The sequence below is a fragment of the Nelumbo nucifera genome, chromosome 4 (assembly GCF_055504915.1).
Source record: "Nelumbo nucifera cultivar China Antique chromosome 4, China Antique-T2T, whole genome shotgun sequence".
Lineage (NCBI taxonomy): Eukaryota > Viridiplantae > Streptophyta > Magnoliopsida > Proteales > Nelumbonaceae > Nelumbo > Nelumbo nucifera.
This window is the reverse complement of record NC_142652.1, coordinates 615537-636928: the sequence shown is the minus strand read 5'-3', so window position 1 is coordinate 636928 and position 21392 is coordinate 615537. Positions and strand designations below refer to the sequence as shown.

Genomic DNA, 21392 nt, shown 5'->3' with positions numbered 1-21392 from the left:
AGACCCGAGGTACATGCAGTGTAGGTTTATTTGAAACCTTGAACCGGACTAGAATTCTAGTACTGCCCTGGACCTTGGAGATTAATGGGCAAAACTGGAATGTTACACCTGACCCCTAGACTCGATTATGATACTGCACTAGGTGTCGGATTGGGCTGTCTTTGATATGCCAATCAGTGGGATCCTTATAGGGGGTCAAAACCTGGGTATGTTGGGACAATCTGAGAATTCATTTGAGTGGGTGATCATAGTGACAGGAACAGCCCCTTTGTCGGACAAAGGTAATGATCGGGGATGCACCATCTCTAATGGAAACCAAGACTGCCGGCAGCCGATTTCAATCATTGAAATTTGTTTTGCAAAATATATTTATATAAAGATATATACATTACGGTTTCAAAATGTTTGCAAAAGGTTTTAATTCCTGGGACCCATGTGAGTAGAGAGTGCAACACTGTTCCTTGCAGCCGAGGGAGAGGTCCTCTCGTCGGGTAGTGTTTGATCATTATGGGCTGAGAGGTTAAGTGTAAGACCATTGAGGGTAATACCTGATGGGCTAATCTTGCATCTGCCCACAGTCCCTGGGTTTTATAAGGTGGCTTGGCCTAGGGACCACTTAGTGTAAGTGTTGGACCCATTAAGAGACCATGGTGATGGGCTCAGGGGTTCACTGCCCATCACAGTGAATTCGGCCAAGCCTTGTAACAGAGGCTAGGCTGAACCCATGTGGCTGATGTGTAGATCAATGTTTGGGTCCCACGCCATACAAAGAAGCCCAACTGGGCAACAGTTTGGAAGGTTACTGAGCACATGGACTTATTGGGCCTAAAGCCCATTTCAAACTGGTCTAATTTGATTAGTTAAAGAGGGGAGGATCTGGGATTGGATCAGTAGATAGGATAGAGAGTTATCCCTATCCACTCAGAGAGTCCAGATGTAAATTTGGATCTGGAAACCTCCTAATGAGATTAGGAGAGCTGATCCAATCTACAGATAAGATAAGGATCTATCCTTATCACTTAAAGAGAGTCCAGATTCAAATAAGGATTTGAATTAGGAAACTTCTAATGGGATTAGGAGCTGATCTCTTTAAGTATATAAAAGGAGGAGGGGGCGAACCATTCAGTTCATCTCATCACATCAGATATTAGATCACACAGAGAGAAGACGGCAACAGTGTGACTGCACCATCTTCTCCCTGCGTTCTCCTCCAGTTGCCGCCAATTGCCAGTTCGATCTCCATTCTTGTAGGAGCGATCAAGAATAGTTCTTGATATTAGTCTTTGGAGAAAGGCTGAACTGAAGTCGTGCTCACAACCTCCATTGAATTCTTGCTGAAGGATTTGGTTCTTGGGAAAAACACTGCTGATTCTGCTCCACCCTACACAGTGTCATCTTCAGTGGGAGCAGTCTTTGGAGATTTCTTTGGGCGTGAACACCTTCATTGGGAATTACTGCTACTCTGTATCAGGTATATCCCTCTCCTACCTTTTGGTTTCAGATCTGGTCCAGTTCTTGGTTCAAGATTGATTCTTGAAAATGCAGATTTTCTAAAACAGGGAATGTGATTCCCAGATGAGAGAGAGAAATTTTTGAAATTTTGCCCAACCTACCTGCAGGGTTCGGCAATCCATATGATGGATCTCTCATCTCTTCAAATCGACCTACAAAAGTGGGGTCCCCATCCGTGATGATAGTTGTTGGTGTATCGTGGAGTTTTGCCACTTCACGAATGTAGGCCTGAGCTACTTTAGATGCCTTGTAGGGGTGGGAAAGCGCAACAAAGTGCATGTACTTGCTCAATCTATCCACAACAATCAGTATAATAGATTTCCCCCCAGACTTAGGCAGTCCCATAATAAAATCCATAGTTACCTCGTCCCACACCTGATCTGGAATGGGTAGGGGCTGTAGCAGCCCAACTGGGGTTTGGGCCTGATATTTCTGAGTTTGGCATACAGAGCAACCTGCAACAAAATCCTGTAATGCCTTCTTCATTCCTCGCCAATAGAAGTGGGCTGCTATGCGCTTATAAGTTCTGAGCAACCTGCAACAAAACAGATTTGGGCACTGTCACCAGTCACCCTTTGTAGAATAGGTTTTAACCCACCAGGGAGTGCCCTGCTACTGGGTTTACCCCTGATACCAACTGCTCCTGAATCAATTTTAATTCATCATTTTGTTGAGCTTCTTCCTTGATGCGATCAAGCAAGGGATGGAGAGGTCTGTAAGCTGTCAAAGAGTTCATTTCTTCTCTTTTGGATAAAGCATCAGCAACTCTGTTGGAGGGGCCAGGTTTGTATTTAATGGTGAAATCAAAGCCCATTAACTTGCTGGCCCACTTCTGTTGTTCAAGGTTAAGAAGCCTCTGTTCCATCAGATGTTTGAGACTCTTCTGATCAGTCCTCACTGTGAATTTTCGCCCCAACAAGTAAGCTCTCCATTTGTGCACGAAGAGCACCAAGGCCATCAGCTCCTTGTCGTAAGTAGACTTTAATTGGGCCTGGGCTGACAGGAACTTACTGAAATAAGCAATAAGATGTCCTTCTTGCATCAAAACTGCACCGATCCCTCTGCCCGATGCGTCACACTCACACTCCACCACAAACGGCTTGGTAAAGTCGGGTAATGCCAAGGTAGGCGATGTCATAATCGCCTTTTTTAGGAATTCAAATGCCACTTCTGCTTGTTCTAACCAAGTAAAGGCTTCTTTCTTCAACAGAGCTGTAAGAGGGGTGGCTAGGGATGCATAGCCTTTTATGAACCTTCTGTAGTAACCGGTGAGGCCCGGGAAATCCCGCAAACTCTTAATGGTCTTGGGCCGAGCCCACTGAGTCATTGCTACAGTTTTCTTGGGATTGGTCATTACAGTCCCCTGCAAAATTATGTGTCCCAAATACTGAATCTGTGTCTGGACGAATGTGCACTTGGAGGGCTTGGCAAATAACTGATTTCGCCGGAGAAACCCAAGGGTTGGCTCCAAATGTCTAAATGAGAAGCCCAATCACTACTATAGACCAAGATATCAACAAAGAACACCAAGATAAAGCGCCTGAGGTGGGGCTGGAAGATATCATTCATGAGGCTCTAAAAAGTGGAGGGCGCATTAGTCAACCCAAAAGGCATGACCAAAAATTCATAGTGGCCATCATGGATCCTGAAAGCCGTTGATGGTAGCCAGATCGCAAGTCTAGTTTGGAAAAATACACGTCATGCTTCAATTCATCAAATAACTCATCTATTAATGGAATTGGGAATTATCCTTCACAGTGATGCCGTTGAGGGCTCGATAATCAACACAAAAATGCCAATGTTCCATCCTTCTTGACGAGCAGGACTGGAGAAGAATAGGGACTGTGGCTCAGTTGTATCAACTACTGGGACAACAAGTCAGCTACTATTTTGTCAATTTCAGCCCGCTGAACATGTGGGTATCTATAAGGCCTGACATTGGTGGGTTGGGCTCCAGGCTGAATAGGGATATGGTGATCATGAGTATGTACGGGAGGTAGGCTGTTTGGTTCTCCAAAGACATCTTGATACACTACTAAGAGCTGTTGTAAAGTGGGGTCCTCCGTAATAGTATGGGTTCCATTGTCACAGTAGATAGTGGGTTCCACTCCCAATGATCCCAAATAAACCAGGGTCACTGCACTGGAGTGCAAGCTGTAAATGATAAACATGTCAGCCCAAATCTTCTGTTGGTTTGGTTGGCCCAATTCCCTTCAAATGGCATTACTTCCCATTCATCCAGAAATCCATAGTCAAGAGGGTCCAATCACAACTGTCGACCCAAGTAGTTTAAGCCATTGAATCCCCAGGACTAAGTCTGCCCCACTAAAATCCAAAGGGTATAAGTCCACACTAAATACATGGCCTTGAATTCTAAGGCCCACGGCCCTGCATAGCCCATCACAAGGAATATGCTATCCATTAGCTGCCTTAACAGCAAAGGGAGTCACCGCCTGAACCTCTAGGCCCATTTTCGAGCTAGGTCTAGAGTGATGAAGTTAAGGGAACTCCCACTATCAATTAAGATGCACACTTCCCTACCCTTAAGTACACCATACACTCTCATGGTCTCAGTGGAATGGAGCCCAGTCAGGGTGTGGAGTGAAATCTCCGGGTTTTCTTCGACGGAGTCTTCCGCCTGGTCGGAGACCATGGGTCCGGTGTCCACATCTTCACTCTCATCCGGTTTGTCAACAATTTGAAGGAGGAACATCTGCTTGGCTTTGCGCTTATGGCCCTGAGAAAATTTCTTCTCACATTTATAGCACAATCCTTTTTCCCGACGAGCCTGCATCTCAGCTCAGGTGAGTTTTCTCACAGTGGGGACCGGCGAGGGGTGTGGTCGAACCGGGGTTAACTCAGTTTTGGATGTCAAGGGCTTCGGAACTGGCCTAAGAATTCTTGGCCATGGATTCCTCCTAACCCGGTTCAACTTGTCTTCATGCAGTCGGGCTAGGCTCACAGCGGCCAAAACAGTAGGGGGTTGCAAGGCTTTCACTTCCAACCTAATGTCTTCCCTCAAGCCACCAATAAAACAGCCGGTGAGTGCATGTTCCGGTCATCCATGCACTCTCATGGCTAACCGCTTGAATTCAACTTGATATTCTCGAATGGAGCCAGTTTGTTTCACTCTAGATAAAGCTTTGTCAAAATTTTCGAAGCTGGAAGGACCAAATTGTATTTGCACGGCCTCAACAAAGTCTAGCCAGGACAGTTGTGGGTGTGAACAGCGGTACCATTGGTACCAGAGACAAGCCTCTCCATCAAGATGGATGGAGGCAATCTATACTCTCTGGCTGGCTGGAATCTCATGGAAATCAAAATACCGCTCTGCACGGTAGAACCAGGGGGAAGATCGTCACCTGAGTACGTGGAAACACCAGTTTGGGGCTGCGAAGGTTGAAGGTGCTGTTCGGTTGAAGGCCGCTGCTGCTCGACCCCTCCTGGTCTGCCTCCTTGCTCAGCTGAGTTGACATCCCCGTTCGAGCTGAGACACTACAGCAGAGAGGGCGTCTTTAATACCCCTCAGTTCTCCCTCCATCCGATCGATCCTTCTTGTGATTGATTGCGAGTGGTGGGCATGGTGGATCAGGTGCTCTGATACCAATTGGTGAACACTAAGTCGACGGAGCTTCTTCGAGGGAGCTCCTTCCTCTAGAAACAGAATTAAGAGAGAGAGAAAGAAGAGGAAGAGAGAAGGAAATAAGGTAGTTATGCTTTTTCTGCCAATTCTGTTCTACCCAAAGGCCTTTTATAGGCTTTTGCACTTATCAGTTCATCATGGCTACGAGCTCTGCATGTGGATGGTTATGATGTGGCCTGCGGTTATAAACAAATCACAGGGGAGGTTTGTAACGCCTTGCATGTGCTGCTGCTGCTGCTGCTGCTGCATGGGCTTCACGACCTGTGTGGGCCTGGCTTTCCTGACTTGTATGGGCCCGGTGACCTGATGGTGGGTTATCCACCTGGGATCCATCACTCAGGGAGTGGTTAGAGATTCAGATTGGAGACTATTGCTTAGCTTCTCAGGAATGTGAGCTGTGGGGATTCCTGGAGAGCTGGGATCGTGGCAGTTATACAAGGCATTAAATTGATAGCACAACAGAATGGGAGAAATGTAGACACAGGGATTGAGGCCGATTTCCATGCAAAGTTGGACATGACTGTTAAACAGGGACTGCCAAATAGTCATCACAAGGCTGAATTTGCAGGAGGAACTGCTTGGATGTTTAGAGGCAGGGTGAGGGAAACCAAAGCATTGTTATGCAACTTGAATTGCTTGTTCAAGTTGAAGCCAAGATCAGCCAACTCCCTAGCTGGCAGCTTAGCTAAGGCAGGAGCTACCAGACAACAATTTTATTGGGGTATACCAGGGTCAGTTTCTAAATTGTAAAACATATTGTATACTGTTTGTATTATGTCAGCTGGTAAGCTGTACTTGTTTACCTAACTCTGATGTCTTTTTGGAGACACCAGAGACCTTGGAAATGAATAATACAATCAATTAATTTATCCAAAACAGAAAAAGAGGAATATTGGTGTAGCCCTCAAAATAGAATTTAAACTAGAGCACATTAATAACAATAAAACCCTTATTATTCAAATGACTAAAGTCCCTTATACGGCAAAATGTCTTCTCAACATTGACAACGCTAAAGTCCACTGTATTACAAAATAACAAAAGAAGAGGAAATCCCCAAAAAGGATGCTGAGATTTAACAGTTTCTTATGACTTTCTTGTTTATGACCATTAGTTAGTGTTATTGGGCCCAAGGCCCATTAGTTTATGTGTTTTTTTTTGGAATTGCTTTTATGTTATGAACATTACCCGAACAATACCTGCCCTATTAAGGGCATATTAGTCTTTGTGATCAATCTTGTTTATGAGTATATAAGATAATGAGTGAGGGACCAGATCATTATTGGCTTCTCCCTATCTCTTCTCTTCTCACCTAAGAACTCTTTTCTTCTTTCTTCTTTTTCACTGTTATCAAATCAGATTATTATTTTTTTCTTTTTCTACTAAGGATATGCTAAGGAGCAAGAACAATGAGAAAAAAGGTTTAGCATGCCTGTAGTTGTGCCAAAGTACATCAAAACCATTTGCAGCAGACTGATATGAACTTCTAAAGTTAATGTGATTGTCCAAAAACATGTAATAAGCTGTTTCAAACTGCTGCAATTATGGAGCACTAAAACAAGGAACTTTGGAAACAAGATGAACAATAGACAGGATTGAAAAGAAAGTAGCGAGTACTCTCTGCGGTTGGCTATCATTTCAAAGGGTTTTCAGGGGAGTTCAAAACCCTGTACACTCCCATAACTAAATTTAACCATATCTACAGGCAGACGGAACCAAGGCAATGCAGTCGCACTCCTCATAGGCCAACACTTAGCTATGGAGTACCATTCATGGAAAAGAATCAAACAAGATGTCTCTGAAGAGATCTACCTCCTATAGCCAATATATGACTCCAATGAGAAATCTTTTCTTTTTTTTTTGAAGATCAATAATAAAGAAAATTTTATTAATAAAGAAAAAGATTACAAATTTAAACAGGTGTTGGGGCTTCGCCCAATACAAATAAAGCAACCATCTGCAAACTAACACAAACAATTACAACAAGAAAACAACTGCTACTGCATTTCATACGTCTTCCAGAAATCAGCTCTAAACTCTTCTCTTTTAATTCCTTCAAAATCAGGAATCATCAGAACAAAACCAAGCAGTTTTGCACCAACTATCCCAAACAACTTCTCCTTAGACTATTGTTTCCCATCAAAGATCCACCTGTTAAATCTTTTTACAAACTTTCCAACAGACTGCAAATGGTATGCAACTCCAACGAATCTTTGCTTTCTTGCTGCCTCTGAGAGATGGCCACAGGTCAAAGACATCTTTAGGAACCTGAGGTGACCAAAGCTCCTCCCTAAACAGCTGGAAAAAGAAGCCCCAAACAAAACTTGTGAAGTCGCAAACCACCAACAGACACATAATGCTTTCAATATCTAATTCAACATATCTACTCGCCATGCAGTACCCTATCCTTTTTAACTGTTCGTGGTGCCTGGATAAGAATGCTATCAATTGCCACCAACCAACCAAAAGCTTCTACTATTGGAGGAATTGGGTTACCCCAAAAAACACTAAAAGAATCTCTTTCAACCTGTCTTTCTGCCAAAGCTTTTAGTAGGATTTCACTGTGAACTTCCTATTTCTACATTCCTTCCACCACCTCACATTAGGACCCTCAAAATTAACCTCCACCTCTTGCAACCTAGCCAGCAAACTCAGACATAGTTCAACTTCCAAATCTAATGAAGGTCTTCTAAAAATGGAACATCACACCACCTTCCCATGCTGAACCTCAAAACATTATGACATTGTTACATTTTTCCTACTCAAACTAGCCTTGGACATAAATCACACAACTTCCCCATCTCCACCCATTCATCCTCCCACCTCCACCTCCAACCATTCCCCACTCACCAATTAATAAAAGGCAACAAGAAAGAGTGAAACTTTATTATGACTAATGAGTGAACTCTGTAACCACCTTTAAGGATTGCAGATCTATTCTAGCCAAAATAGTCTAGGACCATATTCATCTGTGTAAGCATGAGGATTGCATCAAAATAAAAAAAAAAACAAAATCTCAGGCAGCATCTTATACAATGTCTCTCTTTTTCCTTTTCTATTGAAGTATGCATTCAAAGCAAAGAACATTAAAAATTTGATTGGCTGCATTTGGCAAGAACACAAAAGAACCAATGACACCATAAAAAAGATATGATCAAGGTTGGATATTCAACCCGAATATATCAGGAATCACATATACCCTGTTAGAAGATTTTAGGTCCTTCAAGGTCAGAATCTTTAAACCCAAGGGGTCATACTTGGCAGTTAATAATATAACCATGGCTTTGAGAAGATGGAATTCATCATATACATGGATGCATGAAACTAGGAATACAACCTTCTCATGAAAAAGTGATAAAAAACTATTGAAAACAAAATAACCAAACTTTCAAATGAAGAATGAATAGAAACTAGAATTACATAATTCCACAAGGATGTCCTAGGATGGTGAATCATTTTAATAGTAAACTCAAAGCTAGTTAAATAACAAAGGAAAGTATAAAAAACACATATAAGACACGCAACTCAAGCTAAGTAAACAAAATAAAATCCCAAAAGAAGCAATTAATTGCAGCAAATATAGTTAGCCTCACCCTGATAACCTCCAGCCTTCTACATGGCCACTTCTACCAATTTTAGCAGAATCAAAATCCTTGCAGTGTAATCTGTAATCATTTTGGTATTCTCTCTTTATGCAAAAAGTGGATGCCCTTAGGCGGCCTAGTCATTTTGGAATAACTCTCTTAGGCAAAAATTAGATAAAGTAAATTCCTACATCAGTTATAAGAAGTCACCTCTCCTATGAAAAAAGTATGTTACCCAATGTTGCTCCCAGCTATCTGGGATCTTGGGTAAACTGGTAAGCCCCAATCTTTGGCCTTTTCTTTTATATGTTTTGCACCAGGTAGCCACCTCTCATACTCAAACCTGTGCTCTCATGCTTGCCAGCCCTAGATTTTAGAATTACACCAAGTAATGGCCCCTTAAAATTTTTATTTCAAAATAATTACTGTCTTTCATGTTCTATGAGAATGGTTCAAAAGAACAAATATATAAATTAGAAATAACAGAATATTTACCATTTGGCTAGTCCTGAAACCAACTTATCCCAATTATTCGGGATAAGCTATAGGAAAACCACATTCAGAAATTCCAGAATAATGACATCGACACTATTCATGTTTTTAGCAGAGTATGGAATCGAAATCTTTAATAAACCTAATGACCTGACAGTAGTCGAAATCTATAGTATTCATATTTTCACCTCTCCTATCCAGATCAAAATTTCCAAATCTGAAGGTTCATGAATCACTGCTGAAGCATCTTCACAGAGCTTACGTAAAGATGAAGCACAAGCACTTGAGGAAATTGGTTCTGCAATTCCAGCAGCAAAAAATAATCTGCCAGTAGCAAATTAGTGAAGAATAAATACCTGACAATAGATAAATAATCTGCCAGTAGCAAATCATGAAACATATCAACTAGACAAGGAGTAAAGATTTTCTTACAGCAAGGGTCTTGCATTAAACTGAAAAGAAGATATCAACTTTGAATATGAACCAAGAACTTCAGCAACGGATCTGTAAACCTAGAACAAAAAATAACCAAAAGCAAGGTTCAATTAATTAGAAACAAAAGGAACAAACCAAGTCAAAGTGAAATATTCATCTTTAGAATGCATTACATTATCTAACTAAAATACAACTGAACTTTGAAATGACAAATGAGAACAAGTTTGAAACATAAAAAGTTTAAAGGAATATATCCAACATACAAAGCACATGAATCCCTTGAGCTCATTGCGTGCTCTACTTGACAGAATTGTCACCAGACGCATAATCACAGAAAGGTCAAATGGATGACCATCCTGTAGAATTATTTCTGCAACCTGAAATGTGTAAAATAGCAAACCTCTAAGCATTGATGAATATATGAATTGTCAAAAAAGATATCAATCTCTTTTTCTGAGTATATCTCCAACAAGATTATAAGACTCAAGTTTACAAACACTAAGAGTTGTCAATCCAGAAAGAATTGTATCAGGTATTTCAGCTAAGGAGTACCACTGAACCTTCCAAAACAACTACGGGGTAAATTGTGATAAGGATTAACCACCTATAGTGAAGGTCCAAACCCATTGTATCACAATTTTAAGTCATACCATGTGCATCTTACTCTGTAAAGCATACTCTAGTATATTTCATCTCTAAACTCCTTTTCTACAAGCAGCTATCCCCATTATATCATGCTTTTCTTTCTTCCACTCCCCTTTTTATTCCTAACCAGGTTGCAGAAGCTGTCTCTCACCAAGTGGAAGAAAACTATGAGATCAGATGATTGCTTTACTGAAGAATCATACTTGGAACCAGTTCGTCTTCCAAAAAATTAAAAGAAAAAGGAAAAAGAAAAAAAAAAGATCCTATTCATGTAAATGGGTCTTTACTATAAAGTATAAGGCTGATAGATCCATTTGAAGGACGTAAATCAGATCAGCTGCAAAAGGCTACACTCATACTCATGGGGTGGATTAACAAGAAACCATTTGACTCAATTGCAAATACAAACTATACAAGGGTCGTTTCATCCGAATAAACCCAAATATGGGTTGAGATATTCCCCAAGAACCTGGTTTAAAATGTTTTAGGGGTGTTATTAGCAAGTTGTTTCACATAATCAAAAGCTAATCATACTCTTTTTATCAAGGACACTAAATTACTACTCATATCAACTATGTGGTTGATATAGTTGCCATAGAGGATAACCCTAAAGATGGAAGTTCCTGTCGGTAGGGTTGGGGTTGAAATAGGTCGAAGAAGGATTTTTTTTATCAATAACAAGTAACTTTCATTAATCATTAAGAAATTTTAAGTACGAAAAGGGGAGATAAACTGTCTTAACTAACCAAAAAAGAGGATGGAGCCCCCAAAAGAAAATCAGAAGACAGAATTAAAAATGTACTTTATCTCAATGTCCTTAGCCAGCTACTTGAAATTTTTTCCTTTCACTGCTACAACTCCAAATTCCAGTCTTGTCTTCTTTTAACCATCCTACTACCACCTTTGAGTTACCTCCAATTACAAGCCTCCTTATATTCATTTCTTTTGCTTTTTGGATTCCTTCCAAGGCCACAGAGATCTCAGCCCTTAGAGAGGGTCACCTTCGTCAATTGGGCCTGAGAAAATGCCTGATACATTCCAATCCTCATTCCTGAAAACTCCCCCAATACCAGACTGCCCTAGGTTCCCTAAACTACTGTCATCAAAGTTCAGTTTATAAAGTCAGTGGGGGAAGGGATCCAAGAAGGACTTAGAACCCTTTTAACCTGGGCAGAACTTGTTATCTCTTCCCAGCTTCTCAGCAAGTCATCCAAGGTAAAATCTGTGAATAAATCCAAAGATTTCAGCCATTGTGCCACCATTATGTGCATTAGCTCTATTATGTTTTCAGTGCTTCTCTCATTTTCTGAGAAAATTCTTGAGTTTCTTTCTCCCCACAAAGACTAGAAAACAACAGCCCTTATGCAGTGGGGTATTCCACCTACACCCGAAAAGGGAAAAGTCCCAATCCAAAATACTTTAAGCATAATGGCAGGATACTAATAGGTGGTAACCAGTTCCCCATCAGCTTTGCAGAATATAAATCTATGCAGGGATAAGATAAGCAAGTCTTAGGTCTCTTTCTTTGAAGTAGATCACTTGTGTTGATTCTTTCCAGAGCAGTTTCCCAACAAAAACTCCCAACCCGGGGAGGAATAGGCTTACACCAACCCTCTTTAACAAGGAAGACAAGTCAAGAGGATCAGGTGGTTGAGTTAAGGTTTCAAAGACCGAAGTAAGTTCCGTATTGTTCATGTTCTAAAGTCTACAAGATTAAAGGTTGGCCTGATTGGTGCTAGCCCTACAAACAAATTCAAGATAGTATAGAAGAAGAGAGGGACAAAGTTCAAAGGTTTGAAGAAGGCTGAAAAGGAACGGGAGGTTGAACTGCAAGTGTCAAAGGAGGGGGAGTGGAGGCAGCATCAGGGGCAGAGGAAAAGATGGACAAAGGTGGTAAAGACTTTGATAAGAACATAAATGAGTTTCATCCAATCAGTGCAAAGGAGAAGGGGAAAATGGAGATTGAAAAGTTGGCTGAAAGAGATGTTAGGGCTGGCAAGGGCTTAGGTATGTTTTTTTTGGGGGGAGGAGGGGAGTTTGCTAGAAGGGAATTTGAAGCATTTGAAAGGAGTAAAGAAGGAAGAGAGTTTGAAATAGCAGGGAGAGATGGAAAGGAGTGGGATGAGGAAGCAGACAGGCAAGATGATGTGTTTGGATGAGATGAATTAGTTGCTTTTGGCTAGGGAGATTTTTTTTTTTTTATGTTGTCTCTGTATTTTGTGTTCTTTGATGTTCTGTCATTTTGTTCTGAGTGGGTGCTATATTGTCACCCTGGCTGTTGCTTGTATTCAGATCCTCTTTGTTTTTAATAAGATTTTCCTTTTTACTCTTCAAAAAAAAAGTTTGACTGCCGACGATGAAATTAAAGATCTCTACAATGACAAAGTATATCCTAGGAAGTAAGGTGGCTCAATCCAAGAAAGAGAGAAACCCCAAACTAATCACTTCAAATACTTTGAATCAACCAACCATAACCATCATTACCAGCCATCCATGATGAGGGAGAAATTAAAGATGATGCTGCACACAGAGTTAGGGCAAGGTAGTTTAAGTGGAGAGGTGTACCACTATTTGACAGCATAAACCAAGGAGAATAAGAAGTGAATTGTATAAGACAGTTATTTCAGAAATTAATGTAAACAAGAGAAGGATGTTAAGACAAAGAATGACAAGACTAGAAATGATAAAATGAGAACTAAGCAGATCAGTTTTATTTGGTGAGACTGCTTTCCACCTTCTAATATCTTGCCCTTTTGTCAGTTTTATTTGGAATTGGTTTACTTCCCTTTTTGGGTGCAGGTGCTCCTCTCCTGACAGGGTGGAAGGTTTATTCAACCCTAATGGTATCAGTGGTAAGACAAGGAGGGGAAGGATTCTTTGGAGGTGTACTAGAGAAGCAATACTGTGGACCATTTGGGAGGAAAGAAACGATAGAATATTTGAAAGTAAAGAAAAATGCAAGGAAGCTTTAGTTGAAACAATAACATTGAGGGTGGCACATTAGGTAAAAAGCTTGAAGCTGTTTTCAGCTTTTAATGTCGAAGACTTTTTCAGGGTTTGGGGACTTATTGCTGCTTCATCATCTACGAGACGACAGTTTTTAGACGACAATTGTAGATCTGTTCCTAAACCAAATCAGGGAAAATAGGTGAAAATTTTCAATGAAAATTTTATATGTAGATTTATCCTAGATAGATGCAAGAGGCAACCACGTTTAGTATGGTTTGGAGCAATATTTTAAAGCGCGGAGGCGTGACGCGAGGCGTTCCACTGCCTAGATGCGTGAGGCGTAGTTCAGAATGCAAAAGGCGTAAGCCTCCCAAACACAGGGAGGCGTAATCCTCCTTAAGAGGAGGGGGGTTAGGAGGAGGGGAGGAGGATGAAGAGGAAGGGGGATCTCATTTTTTCTTTATTTTTAATAAAAATCTTTTATATTAAGAAGAATAAAGATGCATAACATTAGTTGAAAGGCGGGGGAGCAAACCACTTTCTTTCCCCTTATCTTTTCTTCCCTTCCCTTTTCTCTTTTTTCCCTCTCTTTCTTTTTCTTTCCCTTCCCTTTCTTTTCCTTTCCTTTCCTTTCTTTTTTTTTTGTCTTTTTATATCAGATGTGCATGAGCCGCATGAGGCGTACGCCTCTAGGACGCCTCAGGAAAAAAGCGCATGAGGTGTCAGCACCTCTAGCATACGCCTCAGGGCATTTTGGAAGCGCCTCGCCTGGAGGCGTGCTTCCAGGCATACGCCTCCCACGCCTTTTTAAAACACTGGTTTGGAGTAGATATTGCACAAAAGGACAGGAATCTAACATGTGAAGCCAACTCATAAATCATAGATTCTAGAGTACTAGATGGAATTTTGGGATGATATTTGGTTATTTGGTATGATTAAAGTTTATAAAGGTTTATGAGTGTTGAGATTGGGCTGATAACATCATTTGTTTTTTTATTTATAATGTTTAGTTAGAGTTATTAGGCCCAAGGCCCATTAGTTTATCTTTTCTTTTATTTATAATGTTTAGTTAGAGTTATTGGGCCCAAGGCCCATTGCTTTATGTTTAGTTGAGAGTATGTTCTTATGTTTTAGTAGTGGCTGACTTACTAAGGGTATACTTGCCATTGTATCCCTTTTTTTTTATTTTTAATATATAAGACAATGGAACGGGTGGCCAGACCTAATTCTGTTTTGGCTTCTCCACATTCTCCTCAACCTTTCTCTTCTTCTCTTTTCTGCACAATCTTTTCTTTTCTTTTCTATACAATTTTTAAATCAGATCAGTTTTTTGCACTTACTACTTGGCATCAGAACATCTTTAAGGCTTTCTTGAACTGTTCCATCATGCAGCCTAGATCAGCCGACTACATGATGAGTTAAAGAGCTGATTGAGGACTTCAAGAAATCCCAGTTTTTGGATTTTTTTGGTGGATCTACAACCCCTTGTAGCAGGTCTAGGGTTTATCACCAAAATCAAGAAGAACTGGAGAAAGGAGAAGAGTCCTGATTGTAGTAGGACTCTTCATTTTTTACCCAAGAAGTAACACAAGGAGGCCTCTGGAGGGAGCAAAAGCCTCTTCTCTCTCTTATACCTGCTCCCACGGAGAAGAGAATCGCGGTGGGAGGGGCTTATGGGGAAAGGATTTTGATCATTTAATTAGGTGCTGCAATTTGATATTTTGATCATTTCTTTGATCCCTATTTCATCAAGAACCTAGAATGTCTAGAAAGGATTTTGCTTGGGAATATGTTAAAGAAGAGGAGAGGAAAAAATGTTATATTTATTGTACACTTTCTAGTAAACTGTGCACAGGAGGCATAAACTGATTAAAACATCATTTGGCTTGTACCAAACATGGAATGGGTGAGTGCAAACAATGCCCTAAAGAGGTAAAATTAAGATGTCAAAATGCACTTACCGAATTTGAAGTGGAGAAAAAGAAGTCTGATTTTGTGGCTAGTGTTGGGAGGTTTAATCGTACACCTATGACTTCTCCACATGGAAGTTGTATGGCTCCTAATCCTAGACTTGAGAAGTCTGTTGTGGGAAGTGGAAGTGGAAGCCAGAGTGGAAGTGGGATTCCAGTCACTCCATAATCATTTTCACCACGACCAGCAGGCCCAATGGATCAATTTGTTTCATCTGAGCCATGCCAATAGACTTTAAATTTACAATGGAAAAAAGATTAAAAAAAAGATGTTGATAGGGCTATTGGAAGATGCTTTTATGCCAATGCATTGTCTTTTAATTTAGCAAATAGTCCTTATTTCAAGAGTATGTGTGAGGCAATTGCAAATTTCGGTCCAGGTTATAAACCTCCATCCATGCATGATCTTCGCACTACGATCTTGAAAGAAGTGGAGAATATAGATAAATTGATGGAGTATAGAAAACCATGGAAGGACCATGGTTGCACGATTATGTCTGATGGATGGACTGATGGAAAAAATAGGTCCATTATCAATTTTCTTGTTAATAGTCCAAGTGGGACAACGTTTTTGAAATCTATTGGTGCATCCGATTCAATTAAAGATGGTGAGCTTCTTTTTAAATATCTTGATGATGTTGTTGAGGAAGTAGGAGAGGATAATGTGGTTCAAGTAATCACAGATAATCATTCAAGTTATGTGCTTGCTGGAAAAAAAGTTAATGGAAAAGAGGACAAAATTGTATTGGACTCCTTGTGTTGCACATTGTACAGATTTAATGTTAAGAGTCCATTGGGAAGATGAAAGTTTTTAATGAAACAATTGAGAAGGCAAAGCAGATCACAAAATTTATTTACCGCCATGGATGGGTTTTAAACTTGATGAGGAGTTTCACAAAAAACCAGGAGCTTTTACGTCCAACAATTACTCGGTTTGCCACTGCTTACTTGACATTGCAAAGCATTTATAAACAGAAGCAACCTCTTCAATCAATGTTTGCTTCTGAAAAGTGGAATGGGAGCCATTGGAGTAAACATCCTGAGGGTGTCAAGGCAAAACAAACTATAATGTTTGATAGCAGATTTTGGCCTCAGGTGGCATTTTGTGTAAAGACCACTTTGCCAATTGTTGCAATGTTGAGAGAAGTTGATTATGAAGTAAGACCCTCAATGCCTTATTTATATGAAATGGTGGATTCAGCAAAGGAGCAAATTGCATTTGCCTGTGGTGGGATAAAGAGAAAATATATGCTTATTCGGAATAAGATTGATGAAAGATGGACCCCTGAACTTCATGTCCCTCTTCATGCAATAGGCTATCATTTAAACCCACAGCTATGCTATGAGCCAAAATTTTCAAATGATCGTGAAGTAAGATAGGGATTATTTGAATGCATGAAAAGGATGATTCCTGATAGGCATGAGCGTCCCTAGCAGATTGCCAGTTGCATATATATGATAAAGCACTAGGAGATTTTGGTTGTGACATGGCAATTGATACGAGGAAGAGGCGATCTCCTGGTAAGTGGTTTATTTGTTTGAAAATCAGTATGCAACTATGCATAATTCTTTATTTGGATATTTTAAGGTGTTACTAATGTCTTGTTAAATGATATTTTTGTAACTGATTGGTGGGTGTGGTTTGGAACCCAAACACCAAACTTAACAAAATTTTCTATTCGAGCTTTGAGTCTTACATGTAGTGCTTCTGGTTGTGAAAGAAACTAGAGCACCTTCGAGCAGGTTATTATTTATTTTCTTATTTACTTTTTAGGTTTTTATGTAATAGTTGTGTTTTGTCAATGTCTTTAATAATATATATTTTGTCTTTGTACTAGATACGAACAAAAAAGAGAAACAAATTGGAGGAACAAAGGTTAAACGCTTTAGTTTTTGTGATGTATAATATGAAGTTGAGGGAAAGAAACATGAAGAGGAGGGCAAGTGCAAGTATTGATCCCATTTTGACACAACATGTGGAGGAGGAGGATGAATGGATTAATGTAATTGAGGATGTAGTTCTTCCAACTAATCCATCTTGGGTGGATAATGACTCTTTGGGCCTTGAAATTGTCGTAGTTGAGGTGGTTGAAGATGCAGATACAAATTTAGTAGAGCCAACAACCCCTACCAACAAAGAAGGATTAAGTGGAAGAAAGAGGGGCTCAAGTGCTGGTGGCAACAAGACATTTGATCGTAGAAACCAAAAGGCTCAAGCTATTGAATCTCAAAGTAAGTAATAATTAGTGAATATTGATTCTATTCTTCTAGTGGTCCAATTAATTTTCTAGTTGAGGATTATTGAGTGAGGTGATAATTGCAATTGGATTTTATTTGTAGGGACAAGAAAAGGCAAGAGTGTTGAACTAAATTTGATTGATGAGGATGAAGATGATGAAATAGGGAGAAATGAACCATATAATGTGGATGCAACTCTTGAAGCAGATGATGATGCCTTTGTTATTCTAGAAGAAGATGATTTAGAGCCTTTTGATTGAGTTTCAGTCCTTAGAGTTTTGTTTTTTTGTGATCTATGTTGCATACTTGAATCAAGAATTATATTTCACATTTTCACTATGTTATATTGTTAGTTGGAGTTGAAAACTTGAGATTTAGAACTCAAATACTGATTGAAATTAAGTCATTTTAGTGTCATATATGTTTTTATGCTTAAAATATCTACTTTTTGTTACCCACTATAATTATAAAAAAAAATACATACTTGAGGCTTACGCCTCCCTGTGCTCGGGAGGATTATGCCTCTCACGTTCCGAACTATGCCTCACGCCTCCGGGTAGTGAACGCCTCGCATCACACCTCCGCGTTTTAAAGCACTGCTCCACAGTTACCCCATTCCCGTGGAGGGATCCTCTCCTTTGAGGTCTTCCACTCCTGCTCCTCCCCCTCCTGCTAGTCCTCCAGTTGTTTCCACTCATCCTATTCTCAAGAGGTGGTACTAGTGGCAAAAGCTAAGGCAAACACAGGTTGATCCCACACCTCCAGTTGAGTCTCATCCACTCCCGATTAATGAAGAGAGGACATGTCCATCACCTCCTCTACCAGCACCCTCGTTTCTAGACCTTGACCTACCCATTGCTTTGAGAAAAGGTAAGAGGAAATGTACAACTCATTGTATTTCCAAACACCTTTCCTACAGCTTGTTGTCCCCATCCTACTATGCCTTTCTAGCCTCCATTTCTTCTCAATCCATCCCAAAGTCGGTTTCAGAAGCCTTAGCCACACCAGATTGGAGGGATGCTATGAGTACTGAAATAGAAGCCCTTCATAAAAACAATACCTGGTATAATATTGACTTTCCATCTGGGAAGGAACCTGTTGGGTGCAAGTGGGTTTTCACTATCAAGTATCGTGCAGATGAGCATGATTGGCATCTATGCTCAGCTTGAGGGGAAGTGTAGTGAGAATGGACCATTAAGGGCATCCAAGTAATTGTACTCAGACTTAGATATTTAATAAAAGTGATGAAAGGGGGCTAGAGAGAGAGGTTCGAATTCTTCTTTTCTCTCTTTCCTTCTTTTCTTCATCCACAACCTATTGCTGAAACTTCTTTCTTCTTCTTTCTCTTCCTCTCTTTTCTTATTTTCTTGCATTATATGAATTACTATATGTGTAATTTCCAACTGAGCCATTGAAGGATGTTGGGAGATATCAGAGATTGGTGGGCCGGTTGCTATACTTATGCATGACACGACTATATATCTCTCATGCAGTGAGTGTGGTAAGTCAATACACGCATGCCCCATGAGTTCAGCATTGGGAGGCTATTGATAGGATACTTGCCTATTTGAAAGGACACCCAGGTAGAGGCATATTGTTTGCTGACCATGGATATTTGAAGTTTTTACACAGATGCTAATTGGGTAGGATGCCTAGATGGCAGATCTAAATCAGGAGTTTGCACTCTTGTTGGAGGTAATCTAGTTTATTGGAAGAATAAGAAACAATCGGTTGTAGCAAGGTCAAGTGCAGAAGCTGAATACAGAGCCATGGCACATGGTGTTTTAGAGCTCCTCTGGGTCTGATCCATGTTAGGAGAGATTTGAATCGAGGAAGAAGAACCTATGGTGCTATACTGTGACAATCAAGTAGCAATCAACATTGCCCACAACCTGGTTCCGCATGATAGGACTAAGCATATAGAAGTGGATAGACACTTTATAAGGGAAAATGTGACATCAGGAGAAGTGTGCTTACCATATGTTGCATATAACCTACAACTAGCTGATGTTCTCACAAAAGGTGTTGCAAGAAACAAGCTTGAGCATGACCTACGCAAGTTGGTAATGTGTGGCATCTATTCCCAACTTGAGGGGTTCAGATTGGGCTAATAACATCCTTTGTTTTTTATTTATAATGTTTAGTTAGAGTTATTAGGCCCAAGGCCCATTATTTTATCTTTTGTTTTACTTATAATGTTAATTATGTTCTTATGTTTTAGTAGTGGTCGACTACTAAGGGTATACTTGTCATTGTATTCCTTTTTTATTTTGAGTATATAGGACAATGAAATGGGCGGCCAGACCTAATTTTGTTTTGGCTTCTCCTCATTCTCTTCAACCTTTCTCTTCTCTTCTCTGCACAATCTGTTTCTTTTCTTTTCTATACAGTTTTTAAATCAGATCACCTTTTTGCACTTTCTACTATGAGAGTGATCCTGGTCCCAAACCAATCAAAAAACTATGTAGGCCAAGTCCTGAACCAGACCCTATAGGAACATGAGAAGTTGAGAACTAAAGATAATGCTCCTAGTCACCTCCTAGTTATGCCTATACTTACTCTTAGCACCTTCATTTTTCTGAGGTCTATAAGAACAAGTACTCTAATGATAAACCCCCTGCTCAAGCAAATATGAAGAAAAAGATCTCTCAAAGTATTCTTTTGCATTATTTAATCTAAACACCTTAACAAGTATCAAGATAAGTAAGGATCATCTAATGAAAGAAAAAAAAAAAAAAAAAAAAAAAAAAACAATTATCACAGAAATGCATAAAATATATCAAAGAGAATAAAGAAAAGCATCACCAAATAACAAGAAATACTTATATCCCCTAATGGCAGGAGCAAAACAAGACCCGAAACATTAGTATGCACAATTTCAAAAGGGGAAATCCTTCTTTATTTACATGAAATAAAACTAGATCTACAATTCTTGGCCAGGTCACAATACTCAAATCTTAAATTGGATAGTTGAATGGAGACAAATAAAGCATGAAACAAGACTAGTAATGGCCCAAACAATCATAGAACAACATGATTTGACTTACAATATCCATGCAGTCGACTGATCCTCAAACATGAGAATCACCAAGGCAGGTTGGACCATTGCTCTAAACCTAACTTATCTTGTAGGAACTCAGAAAAATAATGAAAAAGAAAAAAAGTGGAATAAGAGAAAAGAGAAAAAAAAAAAAGAAAATAAGGAAAATAAAAAATTGGAAGGGGAGAAACAAGTTGTTTTGTTGCCCCTCTCTTATATTTATGAAAATAAAACTAGGTAAAATTACCATAGTACCCTGGCCACCCATACATAGTTGTCAAGGCAACGCCTAGGCGACAAGGTGCCGTTTGAGGCTCGCCTCGCCTAATCGCCAAACAATTTTGTACTATGTATTATAAAATAATTTTTTATTCTTTATTTTTTGACATTATAATTATAAAATAGGCACTATTAAACTAAAATATTCATTTCTTTTTATTATTTTCTAATTTGTTAGGGTTTAATCAATATAAACATTGCTAAATTCTGTATTGAACCCCCAAAGACTTTAAAACCTGAACCAATAAGGAAGAACTTAAAATATTGTCTAATCAACACATTTTCTACTACTACTACACATTTTCTTTTCTTCTTTTCCAATAACAAAAATAAGGGTTCAGCCCCTATATTTTTTTAAGTTTCTTTTCCTTCTTCTTTTTCTTCTCATGAATATGTTGATTTTCTATACTTTAACATGAACTCTCTACTTTTCTTATGAAAATTATGAATATTTCTTAAGAAAATATGGTTATGGTACCTAGGGAACTACCCTAGGATCTATGTTTTCTACATAAAAAAACCCATCACCTAGGCGGCGCTCACCTAGGCGGCGCTCACCTAGGCGACAAGGCGCCCCACTGTCGCCTAGCCTCGCCTTGGCGCCTTGA

General features: G+C 39.7%; 1 protein-coding gene across 4 annotated transcripts in view; it reads right to left on the bottom strand.

Annotated features, from left to right (window-relative positions):
- The window catches only part of LOC104591940 (ARM repeat superfamily protein), a 123143-nt gene that overhangs the window by 40648 nt on the left and 61103 nt on the right, over positions 1-21392 (bottom strand). For all 4 annotated transcript variants that reach the window (XR_016085523.1, XR_016085522.1, XM_010251100.3 and 1 more), the window contains exons 13-15: positions 9927-10040; positions 9661-9740; positions 9417-9552 (exon numbers count right to left, since the gene is read on the bottom strand). Coding sequence is in view for 2 of the 4 variants with exons in the window: in XM_010251100.3 (XP_010249402.1) it covers positions 9417-9552; positions 9661-9740; positions 9927-10040 (330 nt within the window). In the remaining 2 variants the exon portion in view is untranslated. The remainder of the gene's footprint in view (positions 1-9416; positions 9553-9660; positions 9741-9926; positions 10041-21392) is intronic.